General features: G+C 45.0%; 1 protein-coding gene across 1 annotated transcript in view; it reads left to right on the top strand.

Moving 5' to 3' along the window:
* LOC147717679 (butyrophilin subfamily 1 member A1-like) overlaps positions 1–21,228 on the top strand; it is a 748,390-nt gene extending 727,162 nt beyond the window's left edge. Inside the window, exon 9 of the mRNA XM_086919872.1 lies at positions 20,684–21,228. Coding sequence (XP_086775998.1) covers positions 20,684–21,228 — 545 coding nt within the window. The remainder of the gene's footprint in view (positions 1–20,683) is intronic.
* The last annotated feature ends 3,211 nt before the right edge of the window (positions 21,229–24,439 follow it).

Genomic DNA, 24,439 nt, shown 5'->3' with positions numbered 1-24,439 from the left:
GACTAATAGGCCCTTAGGGGCCATTTTGTTGGTCAGGTATTCTTTCATCATTGTCCCATGTAAGATGGCCCTAATCCGACTCTTTTTTTGCTCACCCAACTTATCCCAATCGGAGGTTTGTGATATTGCTTGGGACACCAGGGGGTCGGCAAAGAGCGAAGGATCACTTAATATGGCATCTGCCTCCTCTCTAGAATAAGATAAACCCAATGCTTCCATAGTGAAGGTGTGAACGATGCACTTTTCAAAAAAGATATTTTAAAATGGATAAACTCTTGCAGCTGCACGCTGCTAAGTAAATGCAATCAACAAGACATTGTGAACGGAACTTACTTTTGTTCTGGGGTGGAAAGCAACCACGGCTTAAATGGTCGGTTCTGGCGCAGCCCTATGATAAAGGCGGTTTCGATATTCCCGATTTTGAAGTGTACTATATGAGCGTGCAGGCTCATTATGCCTATCATTGGATGGCGCCTACGGCCTGTATGCCTCAAATAGCAGTGGAGGATTGGGTGGCGCATCCCCTTCACTTGACTGGCCTCATACATGGTCCAGTAGATGCCTTAGAGACGCCACCCACAACAGTGAACTGCACGATCGATGCTTGGAGACAGGTTGCGAAGCTATTACACATCAAGTTGTTATATTCTGCTCTAATGCCACTAACTTATCATACAAAACTGGTGCTGTTACAGGAAAAGGGGTTCCAAGCACTTTGCCGGCGCCTTAAGATTACTACTTGGGGCGATTTGTTCCTAGAGGGGCAGTTTCGGGCCATGGATCTGTTTTTTGAAGATATACGTCCTACACCACTTGAGACTTTCTATTATGCAAGGTTGAGACAAGGACTGAGGGACATCTTACCGGAGTTTCCTCGGGAACCTGAGAGCTTGTCTCCGCTGCACTGTATGTTAGGTTCAGCAAACGGGACGCACTTGGTATCTAGTATTTAGTGTAGTATCAGGGTGCAGCGGCAGAGGTATGAGGGGTCAGCTCGTAAGCGTTGGGGCGAGGATATGGGTAAGGAGGTCTCCAATGCACAGTGGAGCTATTGTAGTGGAATTACAGCAAACATATCAGCTAGCGGCAGACTCAAAATTATACATTATAGGTTCTTGCAGAGACTATATTACACAACGGCTATGAAGTATAGGTTTCAACTGACTGACAATGATAGATGTGAAAGGTGTAGAGGGGCAGGAGCTGGCTTTATGCATCTAGCGTGGGAGTGTCCTGGGGTCTGGGAATATTGGACTCAGATGCATACAGCTCTTGAGACCATGGTAGTGGACACACTGAATAGAGATCCACTAATTATATTGCTGGATTACACTATGCAAATGCCCAAGCACTGCAGAAAGTTCCTGCATATCACCCTCCTTTTGGCCAAACGACGAGTGGCGTGCCGCTGGGGAAGAGGGAGAGCCCCAAAGTTTAAGGAATGGCTCAACAATGTACTACATTGCCAAGAACAAACTGCCATCTATGCTGAGACACAGCCGATGGCAAGTAGGCCTAGGGATATATGGGGCCCCTGAAGACTTACCTTCTAAGCACTGCAGAGTCGGTTTCGGATGAATCGATACATGGTAATGTCCCCGAAAATAAGGGTGGAGACGAACTTGCCTTAATGTCATAGTGTTATTTCCTCAGGTTATATCCTACTATTTGTTGATACGTTATCGGTTGGGCTATGGGATGTATTTCACTGTCATTAAGAAGGATGAATATCCCAGGATATTTGTTACAATGTACTGTACTGCTGTGACCTGACTTTTTCTTTCCAGAGTTTGTATGTGTTCTGCTTGTATTCCAAACATTGACTTGTCCCTGCTCTCGCTGGTTTTGACCCCTTAGGCATGTACATTGTTATTGATGTATGTACTGTGCATAGTTTACTGATATTCCTGCTTCTGTTTTTTAACGAATCATGTCGCATATGTTGGACCACGCGAGAATGTACCTCTGTATATTTTTTGCAAAAATGCTCAAAAGTAAAGTCTTAAAAAAAAAAAGTAGCTGACTCAGTCTTCTTTTTTCAGAAAGTCTTGAACCATGATGTTAATGCAGTGCACCAAACACAACCCCGAAATAGCCACCATCGGCCACGGCATTAACTATATTACTGCCATTATCCATGGCAACAAAACCAATGTTAAGCCCTCTTGGACGCAGCCACTCAAAGACCTGCTGTTAAAGTCTTGCAGAATGTTTGCAGCAGTATGAGATTTCTCCATGGCAAACATGGCTACAGTTGCATGTTTCCGAGTGGCAATAACAATCTCAGCAGTGTCAACACCTGCAGCTATCTTTTCTCTAAACCACGCAAAAGAGATGCAATGTGTAGTGATGCACATGTAATCAGTGGCTTGGGAACTGGTCCACATGTCTGTTGTCAGGTGGATAGTGTGAACAGCACTCTGCTGCATAGCTTGTCCAAGCAATTCCAGCACATCGTGATGTAGTGCTGAAACAGCAACTCTGGCAAAATAGGAACGCTGGGAAACTTCCATTTTGGGTAAATGGCTGTCACAAATTCAAGAAAACCCACCCCTTCCACAACACAAAAAGGGAGAAGGTTCAGAGCTAACATTTTAGTGAGCTTGGCATTGTACAAACATGCCGTTGGGTGGTTGTGTTCATACTGCCCCTCCGACCTAAACATGCTGAGAATGGTAGCCTGGATTTTTTTCTTTTCTGGTGCCACTGATGCAGGTGACATCTTCTTTATGGCAGATGTTGTTAGGCTCAACACACATTTTGTTACGGTAATCTCTTGCCTGGGACTCCTTGGTGTCCCCGCAGCCTGACTCTTACCCTTGTGCCATTGGGGATATGGCCGGTACCACTGCACTGCTGGGGACAGGGCTACTTTCTGTACCAGAGAAAATTTCTTCTCTCCTTCATCCCCACCAACAACAATGGGTGTAGTTTCTTGGCTGCTAAGGTGCGCCTCCCACTGGATCAAGTGGTGTTTTTTTCAAATGGGTTGATTGGCCTGCGCTACCATAGTTTGTACCAAGCTTACCCAGGCTAACAACTTGTCCACAAATGGACCATATAGCAACATTTATCTCCTTCTGGCTAACCGAAAAGAAGTCCCAAACAGGGGGGGGGGGCAACTTTCTGGCACTGCTGGTGCCACTTTCATTGCTGGATGATCTGGTTGGTGGTCGTGGAGTTTGACTCTGTGCAATACCTACTTCTACTGTGGTGGTTGTACTGGATGTAGGTTGCTGCTAGGCCTTTTATAAATGCAAATATGGAAGCTGGAGGTGGTGTTGTTGATGTTATCTGTGTTGGTGGAATCTGTGCCACATCCCTCACAGCAATTTTGGATTAGGTAATGTTGGTCTCCATCTCCACTGGGGTGGGACTAATGGTCATGATAACTGGCTCATCATCATCCTCCTCTTCTACATCTACCTCCATAACTCTGAGGCTTTCTGGAACATTCCTTTTCCCTAGCCTTATCTCATAGTGTGTCTCACTCTCCAACTAAGGTGGTGGCTTCAACGTGGCGTCTAGATCATCAGAAGGGGGACTTGCAGAAGAACTCAATAGATTAACCCTCCTCTTCCTTGCTGGAGATCTGGAAGACAATGACTTGCTCTTCTTCCTCTCCAGGAGGCTCAATTTCCTGAACTTCCCCTAATTCAGGAAGAACTACTACTATTGTGGGCTGTTGTTGCAGCTGTTGTTGCCCACTTATCTGCGTTTCCTGTGTTGATTGGGTACTACTTTGCGATAACAATAAGTCAATTTCAACATCGCTGCTTTTTGGCATTGTTGTGATCAGACTGGCTGTCTCTGCGACAGACATGGGCTTGTGGCTAGGTAGGTGGGGTGGGTCCACTGATACAGGGGTGCTGCTCCGAACTTGATCCCTAGACACCGCTGCTGCAGGCTCAATTTTTGGTTTCCCAAATAAGATCTTGGGCGGCACACCAGAAGTGGAAAGTGGCACTTCCTTCTTCTTCTCACGGGCAACTTTCTTGGTACTGGAGGACCTGGTACCTTTCTTTGGGGCCATCTTCTTCAGATGTCAGCTGCACGCAGTGGCACAAGTTGAAGAGATGACTGTGGTCACACATCACATGATGTGCGCATCAGTACAATGGGTGATAATGCATCCTCCTCTTTTGTGAACCTAAATGTAAAGAAGCAAGAAGAACATCAGTGAAACGTGGCATTTATTGTTATGGTTCAATTTACAACTAGAACAAACAAACAAATATAATATATAGTGTGGTCACACTTGTCAGTGTTATTATTATTAATAATACTAAAATGTATTAACTCAGTAAATAACAAAACATAATAACAGTGTAGCCATTTGGGAGACCTTGACAACAAGGGAATCATGGTGTACTGTGTACACTCAGGAAGTATAGGAAAGAAGAACAAAAATACAAATGTAATGGAACCTGTTTGGCATTGTGATTGTGCATCACTTCGGATGCAGCATCATTAAGGAAGCTGTAGCTGGCAATGGGTATGGAAGCAGTAAGCCAAGAGGATCAAAGGATGGTCACTCAGTCACAACAACAAGCAGGAGGCATGCTAACCAACACAGCTTTATTGCAACAATGCAAAAACGAAAATTCACAGGGCCAACACATTTTTGCAAGTTACGCAACAACCACACCACAGACATCCAACAAAGGCATTTATTTAACACACACGATAAAAGTGACATACCCCCCAAAAACCACATTTCGCAATTCAATCCAAGTCCATCCATGCCCTAAATAATATTTAAATTAAACAGACACCACAGAAAAAGTTGCTTTATGCACCCATGAATAGCTCTGTGTCTATTGGTTGGAAAACCCATTGGGAGACTAGGCCACATAGTGAATCAATTCAAATCAATATTTTGCAAACGGATTAGAAAATGTAGTGAACTGTCACTGTGCTGCATTTTTTGCTGGGTAGAGGGAGAAAAAATTGCATGCAAATCAACAACAAGACAAGGGCAGCAGCTCCACAAAGAAGGCTTGCAGGCCTAAGGCAGAAGCACACTGTCTGCCTTCACAAAATGGCCGCCAGCCACATAAATGTAAATGCCAGCATTTGTAAAGCGCACAGCTACCTCTAACGGAAGTGTCCCGGCGCTGTCCATATACCGCTATGGAACCCTTCCTGGATTTTCCCTGTAAAATGTCCTGGGCACTCCCAAGGTGAAGCCAGGCATCCAGCGCTGTTGGGGCCGTTGTGGAGATTAAGCAAGCTATTGCCCAGAGTTGCAGAGTGGGACCCATGATTAGAATAGGCACTGAGGCGAGAATTATCAGGTTCGAATAAATTGAGCCCAAGACCCGCCGAGGCGGGTATTAAACCCTGGTCCCGGGCCAGACCTTTGCATCAGGGTCTGCCGCTGTAACCATTGAGCCACACTTCTCCACCTGGCCATGCCAACACAACAACAAGAAAGGGAAAACTGAAAATGGAGGCCTATGGTAAAATCAAACTGGCTGCCATCACCAAATGCCCGGCAACCACATGGCCAGACCACAACAACAACAAGCAGTAAGCCAAGAGGAACAAAGGAAAGACATGCAGGCCTATGGCAAAAGCAGTACACTAACTACCATCAAAAAATGGTTACCAGCCACGTGGTTACAACAACAAGCAGGAGGCCTGGAAAACAATTAACTCAAGCAGGCCTATATGCCAGACAAAGGAGGCATGCCAAATAACATAGCTTTAATGCAACAATGCGAAAATGAGGATCCACAGGGCTAAAAAAGGTTTACAAGTTACACAACAATCACATCACACACATCCAACAAAGGCATTTATTTATTTATCACACAGGAACAAAGTGAAAAGTTGGACAAAAAACAGCGAAGTGTGCAACATGTTTCCTTTATAAAAGATGAAAAATGACTCACAAAGAAACAGCTAGGCTTCTACTGAAATACAGGCCATTCACCAAAATATTTTTTTAAACGATGAAAAGTAGAAAGAAATATAGGTGTAATGCCCCAATCGAACAAAAAACACGCATTTTCAAACTTACTTGTGAAATCTCAGATTCAAAAGTCCTCAAATACAATGATATATGATGCAGCAGCCACAAAGAGTGATCCAGCTCCAAATACAAATGAAAAGTGAACAGGAGATGGACAAAGTACTGGGAGGAACCAGCTGGACAGGAACAGGAAGTTGCAGACTCTAGGGCACTTCCTTCCTCTTAAAAAAAAAAGTAAAAAAAGAAAATGGACTCCTTGCACAAAAAAGACTGGCCAAATTTCAATCTGAGGAGATTTTTCATCCAAATCATCATTTCGAGAAGGTTTTGATGCTGCTTGAGAGAGATTGTTCTCCAGAATGCAAAGTCTGCATTTGCGGTATTGCGATCTTCGCAAAACTTCAGCCGAAAGTCTGATGGCGCGCCCAAATGGCGTGTTTGCACACTCTTGCGGGACCGTGCGATTGGCTACCAAATCTTGTGGCGCTTGCAAACAGATGGGAAATCTCACTGTGATCTCAGGCATCCCGGTAAGTCATATTTATTTTTTTATTCCCGCGTGCGCGAAAATGCATTTTGAGCGTGCAAACACAAAAAAAACTCTGTTCTGCTGTGGAGAGCAGAGTTTTTGGAGTTGCCAAAAATCTGCATACTCCATGAGCGGAGCGGAGTTTACGCCCACGGTTAGTTATAGGCAAGCCAGAAAATGCATTTCCTTTGGAATCTAGGGGGTATGTGTAATAGAGAAGTGGCGGAGTGCTGCGCTAGCCTCCTTGGCTTAAAGCCACACTTCGCCACTTCTGAAAAGCAGGGCTGCAACATATTTACAACAATATGGGGCAGCCGGGCGTTTCCCCCTGCGCTGATGCTAAATTTAGCAGGCTATCGCCAATGCAGGAACCCTTGCCACCATAGGGCATTGAGAGGAAGATTGCTTATGTGCAGAAAGGTGTCACTTCCTGCTCAATAAATTAACAATCTTTAAAGAACTTTTTGAAACTTCCATGTGTGCTGTTTTATGCAGTACACATAGAAGTTGCAAAATGTCATTTTTTTATTGATGGTTTATGTGCAGGAAGGGACACCTTTCTGCACATAAAAATCAAAGGCCTTTTGTTGTTTCTATGTGTGCAGCACATTTGGAAACAAACAAAAAGTCGGAGAAATTATACATTTCTCCTCGTTGCGCCTGTTTAAGACCAGGTTTTCACTTGTCTTAACTTTTGTGCCTCCCAATATATATGCAACCTTTGTAAATATAGACCAGCATCAAAATCAATGGGTGTTGCGGTGGAAAGCCCGCAGTACACCCATTGCCCACCCCTTTCACGCTAAGTATAGCATGAAAGAGTACCGTATTACAAGCCAGCGTTAAGCCACGAGTCCATTGTTTGTAGCAAGAGCTGCCAGGCTGATGGAGCTGGGATACTGCCTGGTTCGGTTGAAGAGACCTGGGTGCCGTATGTCCAATGTTTTGGGCATACTGATGGAGGGGTTTGTAGAAGACACGGGGTCCTGCTGAGTTGTTCCCTTGTTTGGGGTGATTGCAGCAAGAAGTTCAAGCACTGCGTGTCAGGGAAGGGGAACTGCTCCGCCTGTGGGTTTGCCTGGGGGAGGTGCTGGCACTGATGCTGTTCTGCTTGCGCTTCAAACAAAAACATGGAGAATTCAGGCTTGTCGTGGTTATTTTTGGTGGAATTGGGGAAGACAAACACCTGAACTTTGATGTGCTGAACGCCCTGAGGTTTTGTCTGGTTCCCTGTTAGATTCCCAGTTGAGTGCAAGATGTTTGTGGTCGTCTCGTTGGCGGGGGCACCTTTGTTATGACTTTGGAACCCGTCAATACCTGGGGAAGGTGAAGGTGGTATCTAATAAGAAGATCAACAGAGGCGGGAGGGTGGTGTATTTGTGCCTCAAAGACTTGGTTGTTTTGCTTTTGTCTGAGTCCGTGCGGGATGAGAGCTTTGGATGATAAGAGTTGGAGGCTTGGAACAGTTACGGTTGCTTCGTTTGGGACTCTCTTCCCACGCTCCCAGTTTGAGGTTTTTCCACTGGGAGCACACGTGGCGGCCTCACTCATTGAGGCTGGGTTAATACTGATTTTGTCTCTTGTTTTGGAGGCGCCAAAGTCACTACGGTGTCGGTTGATTGAGGTGGATTCTTTTACAACTTTTAAAAAGTCCAAAATCAGTGCCTGTTTACTGCTGTTAGGTGCTGAGTGATGCCTGAGTAGGAAAATGGAAATGGTTTTGGTACTGCCACCCTGTTTCACTGCTGTAGTCACTGCTGTAGATGATTTTGATTTGGCTTTTAGCCAGTTACTAGCAGTTGTTGCGGTTGTTACGGTTGTTAGGTTTGTTAGCTGTTGCAGTGGCATTAGCGGTGCGTCTGTTGGGGCTCCAGTTTCTTGTCCTCGGCATGATTCATCTTTAACAGGAGGACAGGGGCCTGGGGAGTTCATGCTTTAGCCTTCTCCTTGTCCTTTGGCGGGGGTGCGCTTCTAACTTTCCCCGGCCGCATTCCCCGTTACACTACCCCAGAAGGGGGGAGTCGGTGTGACTATGATTGGGTGGGAGGGGTTTAGGAATGACGCGAAATTGCCTGGAGCAACTGAGTTCCGGTCACAAGGTAGCAGTAGGTAGCAGTCGGTGGCGGTAAAAGGGGGGATTATGGGGAGTGAGAGAACTGCAGGCTGCACACAACCTAGCTGGGCAACCACCGTGAAATCTCCTGGGCACTTCACTCTGTGGCCTCCTGCTAAGGGGGGCCGCGCTCTCGCACTCACACTCTTGCACGCTTGAGGCCCACCAGTGCTGCAGTGCACCTGCCCTATTGCCTCCTTGGCTGCTTGGCTGCTTGCACCGCTCTCCGGTCACTGGTCACTCCGGTCACTACTTGCACCGCTCTCCGGTCACTTGTCCACCTCTACCTCCTCGCTGGAGTCTGGTGTCTCCTCCTTGCTGGAGTCTTTTCTGCCCCCGCTCTCTACTGCGCTGCTTTCAAGTTTTTTTGTTTTTTTTGCTGCTGGTTCTGCTCCAGGGGAGGGGGGCAGCTGCTGGCTGCTGTCTATGGACAGTGGAGTCAGGGGAGGAAGAATGGGGCGGCAATCGGTAACCCCGGCAATCGGGAACTGTCAAACCGCAGACCGTGAACTCGCCGTCCCAGCCCCCGGCACCAGCTGCGGCTTAGTGAGGCTACTGCTTCTGCTGCTGGATCAAAGACGCGGATTGGACTCTAGAGGGGCTCAGGAATAAACCGCTTGGTTACGATCATTGAGTGAAGTGTGGGCAACCCTGCCATAATTAAAGTATTTCTATGGTTTATAGGGCCAGTACTTAAATTGGAAATTAACATCCAAATGGAACAAATATATGATGGAAGTTCAGAATTATGGAAAATCCTACAAACTTCTGTTTCATTGCTTTTCTACCAAATGAGTTTGCAGTGAATGTTTTGATTAATGTCTGATGCAAAACAGGAAATGGCACAGACCTGCACTGCCTTTTACACTCACCCTAGGCTTTTAGATATTTGTTTTTTACAGTATTTAAGAGAGGCCCTCCAATTCTCAGAGACTGGTGAAAAGCCTATCTGCTTTTTTTGTTTTACTGCTAACCTCAGTGTTGTTTCCAAAAAAAGGCAATGATGCTAGTGTGCTAATGCTAAAATAAATTTAAAAACAGTTCCCCTTTTCTCAAATACATGCAGATTCATATAGCATAACATTTCACACAGAGGCATTGGAAGGTTTACATGAGCACCAGTACCATTGAGTTGAGCAACAATAAAAATCTGTTATTGAGTGCCAACATACCTGTTGTAATGTTCTTATTTATTTATTTATTTTATCTTAGTTAGGTTCTGCCTGTGACTTAGTTTAGTTCTGGAATGGAATTCAGGACACAGAATTATCTGAGGTTCTTGGAGAGGAGGTGAAGAGAAGAGAGAGACTGTGACAGTTGGTTGGATGAGCTGTTGTATATCCTGTATAACCTAATGAATAAATAATCACTTCAATCTACATGATTCCTGTTCATCATTATTAAGCAAGAAACCCACATTTTAACATTGGTGACGATTGGGTGCTGTCTCAACAGCTCAACACCAACATCTAAGAAGAAATCTACAATCCAGCTTATATCCATCAAGTTGGATCTAAGAATTTTATTATTGAACTTCAGCTCTTTTTCGTTAAAAGAAAACTGAACTCGCGATATTTTTAAGTCGTATTGACATTGCTAAATTACTTTTGAGAAACGGTGGATTAAGCAATTAATATATCAAGCCCTTTCTCAACATTAAATGCACTTTTGAATTCCAAAAGGAGAATTGACATTGTGGGAATAATTAATAAAGTGAAATCAGATTGTGCTCACTGTTAAGTTGTCTTTCAAATTCCTCAACGTTCTTCTTTGCTAAAGCCATTGTTCATCTCATGTCTTCAAAATAAATAAAGAGTAGAACGACAACTCCACTTTATTAGGTGACACGCTACTGCGCACAACGTCACTTGTCGAGCCGCCATCTTAAGTCTACTTTTGACAACTTCTCGTTGCTGCGTGAGACGTCATCACGCGCAATGTCACTTGCCACCATCTTGGGAGAACTATTTCGTATCCAAGTGGGAACGTCTTCAACATCGGGGAAGAAGTCGAGTCTGTTATCTCGCACAACAACGTCTTTAACGTCTTCACGGCATGTCGGTTTGCCATGCCCCATCGTCATTATGTGTACATCATCTGTGATGTGCACACATACTTTGTGAAGAAAATCGCCATTTTAGCAAACACTACTATTTTTGGGTGCACATTGTCTGTGATGTGCACACATACATCAAAAGGTAATTTTACTTCATTTGTGCTTTTACAAACGTCGACTGTGATGGGTACACATTATTTTTAATGCGGATGCACCATTATTAAAGGAATTCACATTCACTGTGATTTGTGAAGAAAATCGTCATTTTAGCAAATTCTACTACGTTTGCGTGCACTTTGTCTGTGATGTGCACACATACGTCAAAAAGTAGTTGTACTTCATTTGTGCTTGTCCACTCATCGACTGTGATGCGCACACATTATTTTTCATTGTGCATGCTTCATTATTAAATGAGTTCACACTCACTGTAATGCGCACATATCACCTTATTGCGCATTTGGTCATAAAAGGATTCCTGTGATCCATATAGTAATAAACACGTCAAATGTGATTGGCACACATTTAGGAAGTTCACTCATCTTTACCTTTATTTTGTGGTTTTGCACGCATCTACTGTGATGTGCACACATTAAAAAAGTTCATCTCTTCCTCACAATTACATTTTGAAACTGACAACATAGGAGATTATTATTATTTTTTTCTCTTTCAAATTGTATTTGTTGTTATGCTTTTCATTAAACATGCTATATGTAACAGCAGCTCCTTTCTTCCTACAATCACCTGGATATATTGGGACCAATGCATGGTGATGGTAATGATACTTATATTATAGTAACGATGGATCTGTATTCTAGGTGGCCAGAGATTATGTTCACTAAGAATGTGAATACTAGTACGGTAATTGATTTTCTCAAAATACTCATTTCAAGGGAACGGATACCTCAGACGTTACTCACTGACAACGGTGTAGAACTTGTCTCAAATGATATTTAAAATTTTCTTAGTAAATGTGGAATTATTTATAAACAATTTGCATTATATCACCCTGAATCAAATGGCACGGTTGAGAGATTCAATCGTATGTGAAAAGAAACTGTTTCTTTAGCAAAACAAAACAGGCTTAATTGGAAAGATGAGGTTTCAAAAAGAGTATGTGGATATCGATTTGCACCTCATTCTATTACTGGAAAGACTCCTTTTCTTTTATTTCGTGGCAGACAAGCTGACACTTTCCTTGAACCTCCTTGGGTTAATACATTTCTTTCTCTAAAAATAGTGTGTTAGATTCATACTCATGGAAGGAGAAGGAGGATTTGAGGTGTTTAAAGAGTAAAAATTACTATGATTCAAGACATGCTGTAAAAACTACCAAAGTTTCTGTTGGTGACTTTGTGATGATTAAGAAACCTGGATTTTGTGTTTCTGGGTCTCAATTTTCTAAACCATACAAAGTTATCAAAGTATTTAGCAATGCTGTAAAAACATCTGACCATAGGATATGGAATCTGAACCGTGTTGATGTATACAGAGGTGAAGTTGTTCCTGACTGTTCATCAAAAGTTCTCATTGATAGAAATGATTATTCATCCAGATGTTCTGTCTGATAAAAACGTTCCTGCTGTACAAACATCTTCTAGGATTACTCGTAGTCTTTTATACCTACAGGAATATACCACTTAGAATGCGTTCTGCTTCATAACAATGTTTTGTTGTATTTCATTTTGTAGCATTATATTGAAAATAAAATGAGTTTCCTGCTTTGTGTACATTATCCATAAAGGAGGGAGATATGTTGTAATGTTCTTATTTATTTATTTATTTTATCTTAGTTAGGTTCTGTCTGTGACTTGACTTAGTTTAGTTCTGGAATGGAATTCAGGACACAGAATTATCTAAGGTTCTTGGAGAGGAGATGACGAGAGAGACTGTGACAGTTGGTTGGATGAGATGTTGTATCCTGTATAACCAAAAGAATAAATCATCACTTCAATCTACATGATGCCTGTTCATCATTATTAAGCAAGAAACCCACTTTTTAACAATACCCTTTATGGTGAATGTGCGCTTTACAAAGATATGTCATGTTATGTTTATAACATTACAGATGGTCAGACTCATTTTTTTGGTCTCGTTTAGATCAGTGACTTGCCCAGAATCACCGAATATTGAGCTGATGCTGGGACTCAAACCCCTTTTATAGCAGGCAAAGGAGAACAGCAGAGACTACTGTTATAACCTAGTTCTTCTGGTTTATCAGTAATGCATATATATATATTCTTTGACACTCTTTATAAACATGCTCTAATTCCATCAATCAATGCCACTGTCATATGTTGCCAACTTGGTACATTCCACTCCCCTGAACTTCTAGTTGGCACCTTCCAGTTCTGAGGAGGCTGCTTTAGAATGTTGTGATGTGGTGCTTCACTGGTTGAGAGAGGAGCAGTAGAGAATAAAGGCTACTCAACTATTCTTCTGCCTGGAGTATTTTTATCAGTGGCGACGATCTGTGAAAGGGGACAGATGGTTCCTGCTCCTAACCTTCTGATTTAACTCCACCATCAACTCTATTTCTTCATACCACTTTGCCAAGTTGTGGAATAATTTCCTTCCACGTCTACAAGCAAGCTTATTGGGATGATTTCATTTTCTTCTTCTTCAAACTTGCCGTTGAGGTCTCGTTTAAGTACTTTTTGGGATTTGGCTGGTGATCTTCTTCACGTCTCCCTTCCTCATCGTGGAATATCCTGTACTATCCTGGGTTTATTCTAACATTATTTATTTCGCCATTCCCTTATAAGAGCACCTCTTTTGACTTTATCGAACCTCCTCTTAATTGCCTTCTTGCAACATCCCTGCCACACTGCATTTCAGCGACCAGCCGCGTTGCCCTCTTAGCGGCATCAACTTTTAAAAGTACAATAGGCTAGAACTCACCCACTCCATTAGTGTCACCTCAGCTAGCCACCTCCGTCACGCTGCCTTCTCAGCGGCCAGCCGCAGTGACTCCAGAGCTGCTTCCCTGTCTAAGCTGTGTTTCCGACTCTTCACCTCAGCTTGCCTCCTCTGCATCACCTCAGCCACGCTGTCTTCATAGCGACAAGCCGCCTTTTCTCCAAAGCGACTTCCCTGCCTCATACGTGCCTCCGACTCTGGCTCCTTGGTGGGATTCTCCTCACATCAAAGCAGCTCGGCGGCACCTCGCTCCTTCAAAGGAGCTCAGGCGCACCAGACCTCGACAAATCCTCAGCGGCAGCCATTCTTTCAGGGGCCAGTCCAAGTACTTGTGGTGTTTCCTCACGGCAGCTGCACATTGCGGTCCCTAACTGAACCGCCGTGTCTGATGCTACCTGCGGCGCCCCAGCCGCATTAGAACCGATAATTAATCCCTTGTTGTAGCGTTGCTCGAAGATCTGCACTCCTCTTGCGGGTCAATATCTGGAAGCTGGCGCATTTATTGCGGTGACATGCACACCCATTCCCCGACCTTTTTAAAAGTCATTAAATCTTTCAGGGAACTCCATCGGAGATACGCACTCCATATGCGTGTCAGTAACTTTAACTTGCTCATCTACTGCGGTGACACACACACCTGTATTCGCACAAGCAATTTGAAGGTATTTGTCTGCCGATCTTCCCGGTGGCACGCTCACCTAGTTTCTCAGCGTGTCGACATCAGTTTATTGATTATTCATTTGTGCATAGATGTTATACTGAATGAAGCTTTATTTACCACACAGTATAAATTCAATTGATTGAATATTCATGTGTGCATAGATGTTATACTGATTGAAGCTTTATTTACTACACAGTGTAAATTCAATGTATAATGCAAGTGAATAATTACAGGTTATAACAGTCATTTGAAGTACACTAACATTTCTTTCAATTGGGGATACAATTCTATTGTGGCCATGCTACCTCTGTATTAGGTCCTTAGCTATGATTACAGCCTACCTGAAGGAAACTTATCTTGTTTTGCTCCTTTAACGTGCTCCTGCTTTAAGGCACAGTAAGTTCCTCCTTCCTCTTTGGGCATCCTTTCCCTGGATCACCTTACCCCTCTTCTATCTCGGTATTCGCCATGGCAGCTGCCCGCATGTCACAACCAGCGCCTTTTCGAAATGAATTTGGGGAACCGAGTATTCCGTTGGAAAAATTGGAGAAGGTTTTTGAGTCATACCTGGTGGCCATTGGAGGGGAGAAATTTTGTGCATTCAGGAAGCAACATATTTTATTGCACAACTTAGGCCCCACTGGTAGGAAAGTGTTTGAGTCACTCCGAGAACCAGAAATAGAGGATGAAGACAACGACGCATACAACATTTCGCTAATTGAGTTACGCATTCATTTTTGAGACAAGGTGAGTGTGGTTCTAGAAAGACATAAGTTCTTCAGTCACATTCAGGGAAAACAGGAAAGCATTTCCACTTACGTTGCAATACTCAGGGGTCTCAGTAAGCTGTGCGAGTTCCAGGACTTAAATGATTCTTTAATAAGAGACCAGTTAGTACGTTGCACAAACAACAAAGAAATTCAAAAGAAGTTGTTACAAAAGCAACCGGATCTCCAGGAAACTATTAAAATAGCTAAATCCATTGAACATACAAACATTTGTATTAAAGAAATAAACACTGACTCCAGTGAAAAAGTAGCAGAAGTAGTTATCATACAAGAGGAATCTGAAATCTGCAAAATAAGAAACAATCCCTACAAATCAAAGAAAGACCACGGGCAAAACCATGCTGGGGACCAGGAGAGTATAAAAGTAAAATGTTATTGTTGTGGGAGCAACAACCACTTGGCTAATTATCCTAATTGTCAAGCAATATCCGCATGGTGCAGGAAATGCAACAAGAGAGGGCACCTATCCAGGGTGTGTGGATGCTTCCCAAGGAAAACTTGGAGCAACAAACCAAGTGATGATAGAACGCAAGTGAAAACCTGGAGCAACAAACCAAGTGATGATAGACCGCAAGTGAAGAAGATAATTCTGCAAGTCAACGAAATAGGAGCTGATGAAAGGAAATATCCTGAATGCAAAGTAAACATTGAAGTGAAAAACTTGAAAATGTTTGCAGATTCTTCTTCTCCTTTTACCCTGGTGAATTACTCTGACTTTAAATCTTTAACAGGTCATGATCAAAATAAACTCTCCAAGGCTGATATAGCCCCCTGTGGTTACAACAGGGACCCCATTCCCATGAGGGGAATGTTCAAGTCAATCATTTCTTTCAAGAACCGTTCCACAGTTGGCAAAGTCTATGTGGTGGAAAATGGTTCTAACTTGTTGGGGTGGCAACACCAAAAAGAATTAGGAATCAAGGTCGACCCCAACGATCCAAAGCAAGTGTTATTCACCAACCCTGCAAATAATAGTGAACACATTGTCAAGGAATTCCCTTAAGTATTCACTGAAAAGTTAGGGCTACTCAGAAACTTCCAACATAAAATTTAATTGAAGCACAATGCCTGTCCTGTGGTTCACAAAACTAGACCGATTCCTCACCTGATGTGGGAACCATTAAAGAAAGAGATAACCAGGCTGAAGGAGTTGAACATCATTCAAACAGTGGATTGCTCAGAATGGGTGGCCCCCATTGTGATCGTGAAGAAGAACAATAGTCAAGACATCAGGATGTTCATTGACTTACGAGATTTAAACAACAGCATGAGATGTTGAGCACTATGGGAATGCTACGCATTTCAGCGTTCTGGATCTCTCCATGGCCTATCATCAGGTGGAGTCGCACCCTGATTCAAGGAAACTCATGGCATTTACCACCCCTCTATGAACCTTCATGTTCCTAGAGGGGTGGCTTCGACGGCAGCCATCTTTCAGAAAATTATGCAGCACATTCTAGAGGATATGCAAAAAATGCTATGTTTACAGGATGATGTTCTAATTTATGGTGCAAGTGTTGAAGAACATGACAAGATCTTGAAACAAGCACTGCAGAAGTTCATGGAGGCCGGTCTCACACTAAAAAAAGAGAAATGTCAGTTAGGAGTGGAGTCAGTGGAATACCTGGGACACTGCATTTCAAGAGATGGATTCAAACCAAAGCTCTGTCTTGTTGAAGCAGTCAAAGAAGCCCCAGCACCCACCAATAAAGAAGAACTTAAATCCTTCCTGAGGCTGGCTGAATACATGGCAAAATATGTCGGTCACTTTGCAGAACTCACTGCCAAACTTGGAGATCTCACAGAGAAAAATGTTCATTTCAATTGATTGGAAGAACATCAAACGTCATTTTCAAGAGTAAAAGAAAGCATACTTTTGGCACCATATCTTTGTAATTTCGAACACAACCGCAAAACTATTCTCAACACGCTAGCGGGAAAGGCTTGGGAGCTACCCTATCACAAAAGATTGATGGAAAGGAAAGAATTGTAGCATTCGCCTCACGTTCTTTGACCAAAGCAGAACTGAACTACTCAGTAGTGGAAAGGGAAGCATTAGCTTGTTTCTGGGGGGTGAAACACTTCAAGTTTTTTCTGTGGGGACTTACAATTCTGCATACGCACCGATCACAAACCATTAGTTTTTACGTTCAACCCGAAAAACAATTCTTGCAACACACCCCGCATAGCAAAATGGATTCTGGGATTGGAAGAATACTGCTTCAAAGTTGAATATGTGCCTGGAATACAAAACTCTGCAGCCGGTTTCCTGTCTAGAAGTCCACTACAGAAAGAAGAACAGTTTGACATAAGTGAATGCCCCATCTTTCAAGTCACCCTTGCCACCATCTCTTCCCAAGAATGGTCGAATTGCATGGACTTGGACGATACCTTGACACAACTCTTAGCTTACACTTTATATGGGTGGCCTGATTCAAAAGACCTAGTAAGCAAGAACATAAAGAAGTTCTGGGAGGTGCGGCATGAACTTAACATAGAAAAGGCATGTTATTTAGGAAGGACAAGATCATTCCCCCTGAAGCTATCAAAGATAAAATAATTGATCTGGTTCACGAAGGGCACTTGGGAAGAAGCCTAACCAAAGCTAAATTACGCGAACGATACTGGTTCCTCAACATGGACTCACTAGTTGAAGAGAAAGTAAAACTTTGCCTATGCGTGTGCCAACAGCGATAAGTCCAAGATAACTAGGAAGGCTCCCATCGTTTCTATTCCAGTACCAAGCAAACCTTGGGGGAAAATTGCTCTAGACATAATGGGTCCTCTTAATCTTCCTAGGGTAACTAAGCAATTTGCATTGGTCCTAGTAGATTACCATTCTCACTGGACTGTGGTCAAGATGGTCACTCAAGTAACTACTGCTACGGTAATTCAATGTTTCAGAGAAACCTTTGCTACGGAGGGCTTCCCAGCCACAATTGTCACAGATCATGGAGTACAGTTTATATCTCATGCCATGACAGAATTCCTGAACTTGTTAAACATAACACATATAAAATCACCACTATATTGCCCCAGGGCAAATGGACTAGTGGAAAGAATGAACCGCGTGGTCAAAGGATGCATCCAACTAGCAAGTAGCAACAATATCCACATTGATCTGGCACTACAAGATATGCTGTGGGCCTACCACACCACCCCAAATCAAGTCACAGGAATTTCCCCTTTTTCAGCTCTAAGAGGAAGGAAACCTTGTACTAAGTTCTTCCCCAACTGGCTAGGAGGGGGGTCCCACATAGCAAAGGACATGCAAGCGTTCAAGGACAAAATCCAAATTCACCAGAGCAAATACAAAGACCACTATGACTCCAAACATGGTACCAAAGGGCAGGAATGGAAAATAGGAGACTGGGTTTGCATCAAAAATCCCAGGAGAAGTAATCCTGAGAGTAAATTCTCAAAACCCATGTGCATAACAGAAGTAAGAGGCAACACCTTAATTTAGGACAATGACCAAATGTGGAGTATGGACAGGTTGGTCAGGTCACAACGAGAACAAAACTCATCTCAACAGGATTCCCCAGTATCATCACAGCCAACCACCCCTACCCATACCCAAAGAACACGCAAAACACCAGAATGGCACAAAGACTTTATTATGTACAAATAACTCCTCCCTTGTTCTTGGAACAGTGTGCTGTTTATGTTTAGACTTTACTTTCCTTATCCTGGTTATTTTAAGGGGGGAAGATGTGTTATAACCTAGTTCTTCTGGTTTATCAGTAACGCATATATATATTCTTTGACACTCTTATATTGTTATTTATGAACATGCTCTAATTCCATCAATCAATGCCCCTGTCATATGTTGCCAACTTGGTACATTCCACTCCCCTGCCCTGCGCTTCTAGTTGGCACCTTCCAGTTCTGAGGAGGCTGCTTTAGAATGTTGTGATGTGGTGCTTCACTGGTGGAGAGAGGAGCAGTAGAGAATAAAGGCTACTCAACGATTCTTCTGCCTGAGTCTTTTTATCAGCTACTTTGTATGGAAATTACTTTTCCATGCAGGGGAGAGAGAGACAAATAAATGAAGAGCCTCCTTGCTTGCCCTCACCAGCTTCTCTAGTCCTCTCCCCAGCACCAGTCCCCTGTGAAGCAAGTGCTAATAGCTTCCCATCAGTAGATCCTTGAAGTCACTGTCACACCTGGAGAGAGCAGGAAGGCAGACACACCTCATGCTGTTACAGCCACAACAGTCCATTGTAATTCTGCCCCTCACAGTGCAGCATCCTGACCTTAATGTGCAACAGGTTAGGCTCTTTATATGTATGCAAATGCTTTTGGTGATGTACCTTTGCAGTGGAGTTGGAGACCTTGATGGTCTCCAAAAATCGTCCCACCAATGAGCTTTACCCATAGGGCCCATCGGTCGATTGCCCGTCATGTCAATCCAAGGCTGCATCAGATTCCAGGAGTGAGGAAGGGTGGGGTGATGGAATCAAGGATATAAAACACAAGTGAGGAGAGGGGCGAGGTCCTACAGATGGCTCTGGTAAGGGTCAGGGACAGAGGAGCAATGGAGATGGGTGAGGCCCTTTGGACATCTCAGGTGAGGGTCAGAGGCAGACAGGCGGACGAGGAGAGAGGAGAGGCACTGCTGACGGCTCTGGTGTGGGTCAGAGACAGGGGGTGGGAGGCGAGGAGAGAGGAGGCCACTCAGGTATCAAGAGTTCCACCTTCCAGGTATGGCACAGAGTTCACACCAGGTCCTGGTAACTCACATGTATGGCACAGAAGGGCAGAAAGTCCGGATTTGCCATGTTTGTTTATTAATTTATATATATTATTTATTTAATTTCAAGTTTTATAGAGCACGAACCAGAAGCTTGAGCGTATCAGAGCGCTTTACAGGATTCACTGGTGGTATGCAAAACACTTAGGAGGAGAGGGTAGCACTGGGATAAAAACAGGTAGATACAATATACAAGGAAAACAAGCGGTCTCAAGTCCTGGATATATTTGGGATAGAAACAGGTAGATATACTATACAAGACAACACACAGTCTCAACTCTTGGGTGGGATGCCCAAAAGTGCTGTGAAGGTATCATCCGGAAAAGCCATGAGTAATGACGTAATGGTGGATAGATCAGGTCTCTGAGGTTACTGTAATGTGATCGTTAGGCGAGGAATTTGCACATTAGGAAAGTTTTGGTCTCCTTTTTAAAGAGTGCTAAAGTTGGAGGTCTTCTAATTACGGGCACAGAGAGTTCCATATTCTTGGAGCGGCCCCAGAGAAGGCCCGATTGTTGTTCTTTTATTCTGGAAGTGTGCTGGTTGGAGCAAAAGGTCCCTGGCAGATCGGGAGTTTCTGGCTCCTCCAGATATCACAAGTTTCTGTACGAGAAATGCAGGGGAATTGGAGTATAAAGCCTTGTGAGTAATGCAGGCCAGCTTAAGTTGGTTTTCAATGGGGCCAGAGAGTTCTTGGGTAGACCCGCAAGAGTAGAGCATCCATATTCTAGTCTGGAGACGACTAGTGCCTGGATTGCTGTTTTTAGGTAGGAAGTGTTGAAGAAGGGTTTCAGGTTTAGATGCTTTTTGTATGAAGTTGAAATGTCAAGTACTGATCTCTCCTGTCATTGGTTGGTGACCTCTGGTATCTGCTTCTCTCTGTTTTGCAGCTGCGGTGACCCTGGATCCGGACACTGCGAATCCCTTGCTCATCCTATTTGAGGACGGAAGGAGCGTGAGATGCGGAGACATAAAGCAATATCTGCCCGACACGCCCCAGAGATTCACTGAATATGTAATTGTCCTGGGGAGAGAGAGGCTGAGCTCTGGGAGGCATTACTGGGAGGTGGAGGTGGGGGACAAAACGGCCTGGACCCTGGGGGTGTGTGATGAGATGGTGAACAGGAAGGCGGCGATCACACGAACACCAGAGAATGGATATTGGACAGTGTGTTTCAGATATGGTGAATACAAAGCTCTCACCTCCACGCCCACCATCCTGACTCCGCGTGTGACTCCCAGGGCTGTGGGTTTCTTCCTGGACTATGAGGCTGGCAGGTTTTCTGTGTACAATGTGGATGCACAGTCTTTGCTCTTCACCTTCTCTCAGGACTCCTTCCCCCTCACCCTGCGGCCCTACTTCTATCCAGGTTCCCGCGATGGAGGGAGGAATCCAGGGGCCCTGCGGATCCTGCCGGTGACAGGGTGGGAGTGAGAGTAGAAATGACCCTCAGCAGATAAGGGGAGAAGAGACCCTCAGCCGATGAGGGGAGAACACTGGCAGAGGCAAGGGGTGCAGTTCCATTATTGAGGGGGGTTGAGTCTTTTTTGGGTGGGTCTGGATCCTGAATATTTTTGTGGGGGGGGGACTGCCCTTTAGGGGGTGCACTGTCTATTCTTGCGGGGTCATTGTCCTGCATTGGTGTGTGTTTCTCCTGTATTTTGGGGGGGTCACTTTCCTTCTTTGGAGTGTATTTATCCTGTAATCAGGGTGGGCTTCACTGTCCTGCACTGGAGTGTATTTATCCTGTATATTTGGTGGGGGTGATCACCGTCCACTGTTTGGTAAGTTGCAGTCATGTGTGTTAAAGACAGTAACTCTGCTGTTCTCAGAAAAAGCTGCTCAGTGTTTTCTCTCCTACACTGACTCTATATTACTTGTTTGTGGGGTCTCTGTCACTGTCCTGTGTGTCAGCCAGGCCCTACTTTGACCTGCCTGTAGAGAGCCACCCAGCCTCTCCCTTAAAATGTATCAACATTCACCCATCGTGGCCAGGCTTGGCCAGAGGGTATAAATAAATGGGCTAGGGTTGCATGTGACCACTAGCCGAGAGAGCAAAAGTAGTGCATGCCTCGTTATTGTAAAATGCAGTAGCTAGGCCGTGTTGTTATCCGACCTTGGCTCTCACACTGGCGACTAGGGAGAAATGGACCCTTGCCCCGAACAACAGCTCTCCCCGCTCTCCTGCACCTGAGTCTTCAGGGCAACGCCTGCTTGCTGCTCCGGGCCTGAAGATCCTGCCCCCTCTGCTGATACACATCCTCCTTAATGGCTGTGGGGACCAGGCAGCACTCACACCTGGCCTCCGGGGACCCCTACCCCAACCTGCGGTTGCTCCCTGCTCTCCATCAGGCCCAGTAGGCCCAGACCTGTGTACAAGTCTACTGCAGCGGTCTCTCTCTCTCTAGGAGACATCGCAACGTGCAAATCCAGGGGGCATAGCCATCTACTGCACCAGTCCTGCTGCTTCCAGCACTCTCCTCAAGGTAGGATTCCCAGGCTGCCGGCCGTCACGACTCAACAGCTGACTTCCTCACGCTCCACAAACCACCTGGGAAGACTAAGGCACAGTGGACCAAAGACAACAAAAGACTATTGAAGCAATAAAAAGAGAGAGATAAAAGCTAAGCAGAGAAAGAGTGCCTCCACCTCTCTCTCTCAAGTATGCTCTGTGCTGAGCAAGGAAGAAGACATACCTCCCAAACATGTGCACCCGGGCAAGCAGTGCAGGGGTGGCGTTCTTCACAGATACAGCATAAGTACACACCTGTAATGGCCAGTCACACCTGAGTGAGTACGATATTGGCAAAGCCCCACACAAGCATTCAGAACCCACCTCCACAGTACCCTGTCCGTAGAGCGCCTACAACCCACCGGACAACACCAATGGGGTACCCCCACCTCCTCAACAGCCTGTACTTGCTCAAGCACTACCTGTACCGCACACGCATGCCTCTGCCACTCTGATACTCCCCTTCAGCCAGCACACCGATCCTGCAACAGCTGCACCTCAGTGGAGGCTATGGCTTGGATGCCTCAACCACTACTTCCTAGGCATGAGGGAGACGGATGGGGCCATAAAGTGCTTGCTCCTGATGTACTTTGGGGACAACGAATGCTATGAACTCTTTAGGACACAGGGGAAAACGATGACTACAAAGTGACAATTACTGCCCTCAACAGGTATTTAGACCCCCAAATGAATCCAGACTGTGAGCATTTCAAGCTGCGTCAAGCCAAGCAGACGGAAGCGGAGTCGATAGACATGTTCTATGCCAGATTGGGGACACGCGCACGCACATGCAGGAACATTGCCCAATGAGAAGAGATCTGCACGCAAATTATACAGGTGTGCAAATCTGTCACACTAAGGCGCCAAACACTCTGCCAACCTGAGATGTCCCTATATGAGATCCTTATCATTGCACGCTCCAACGAACTGTCCCAACAGCCGGGCGGAGGAAATGGAAGCTTGCAGCATTTGAAGCACCCCTGCTACCTCAGCCCCAAGAGCAACCCCCATCAAGGAGGAGACAGTGGACACGGTGAAACAGCTGGGAAACCACATAGAAAATATAGATATTGCAGGTTTGACCGCAAACCATCAGAACAGCACCCAGCAAGAGGACAGACATGCTCCAAATGTGGCAAAATCAATCCTTATGCAAGTGTCTGCCGCGGAGGAAGAGGGCTAATAAGAAGAGGCACATAAAGAGGACGCACCACAGCCCTACGTCTTCTGGCACTGGAGTAAACTCCCAGTGCGGAGGCACAGCTTGCATAAGGGGCCACCGCCCACTTTGAGGATGATGAAAACGCATCTTTGTAATCTCATTTGCTGGACGCTGCTCTGGTTGCCAGAGACGTTCCCCACCTATGTGCAGAGTGCACATCAAGGACATCCCGGTTCAGCCCTAATCGACACCGGAGCCTCAGAGAATGTCATGGCCTCGAACCAGTATGAGAAACTATTGCCTCGCCCACCACTCACCTCTAGCTCAGCAAGGATCTACATGTACGGGGGTACTTAGCCCCTACCACTCATGGGCACGATCGAGGCTCACGTGACCAGCGCGGGCCACACTGTCAGACCAAATTCCATATTATCGAGGGCCATAAGGGAACACTGCTTGGGTGCCACACCGCAGAAGATTTGGAGCTGGTGTTCTTCACAAAACAAATCCATTACACACATGCGGAGGACATGCTGAAAGACTTCCCCCAACTATTTTAAGGTCTTGGGAAGCTTAAAGACCACCAAGTCACCCTGCACATTGACAAGGCCATCAAACCTGCGGCACTCAGACACTGACGCGTCCCTTTTCATCTCTGCCCCCTTGTGGAGAAAAAGCTACAAGACCTGGAAAGCCAAGGCGTCATCGAGAAGGTATTGGTTTCCAACCCGTGGGTCTCCCCGCTGGTGATCGCACCAAAACCCAAGCAGCCAGGGGCCATCCGGCTCTGCGTAGATATTATTATTATTTTTTGGGGGGGATTTTTTATAGTGCACAGCTACCCCGGGCGTGTCCCAGCACTGAGACAGACAGCAGAAGGAAGGTACACAGTGGAGCACTAAGGGCAGGTGAACAGTCAGGTCTTTAAGGCACATCAAAATATGAGTTCTGACTCAGAGGAGCAAAGGAAA

This window comes from Lissotriton vulgaris, chromosome 5 (genome assembly GCF_964263255.1).
Source record: "Lissotriton vulgaris chromosome 5, aLisVul1.2, whole genome shotgun sequence".
NCBI classification, from domain to species: Eukaryota; Metazoa; Chordata; class Amphibia; order Caudata; family Salamandridae; genus Lissotriton; species Lissotriton vulgaris.
The sequence above is the reverse complement of the archived record's forward strand: the minus strand, read 5'-3'. Positions and strand labels throughout refer to the sequence as shown.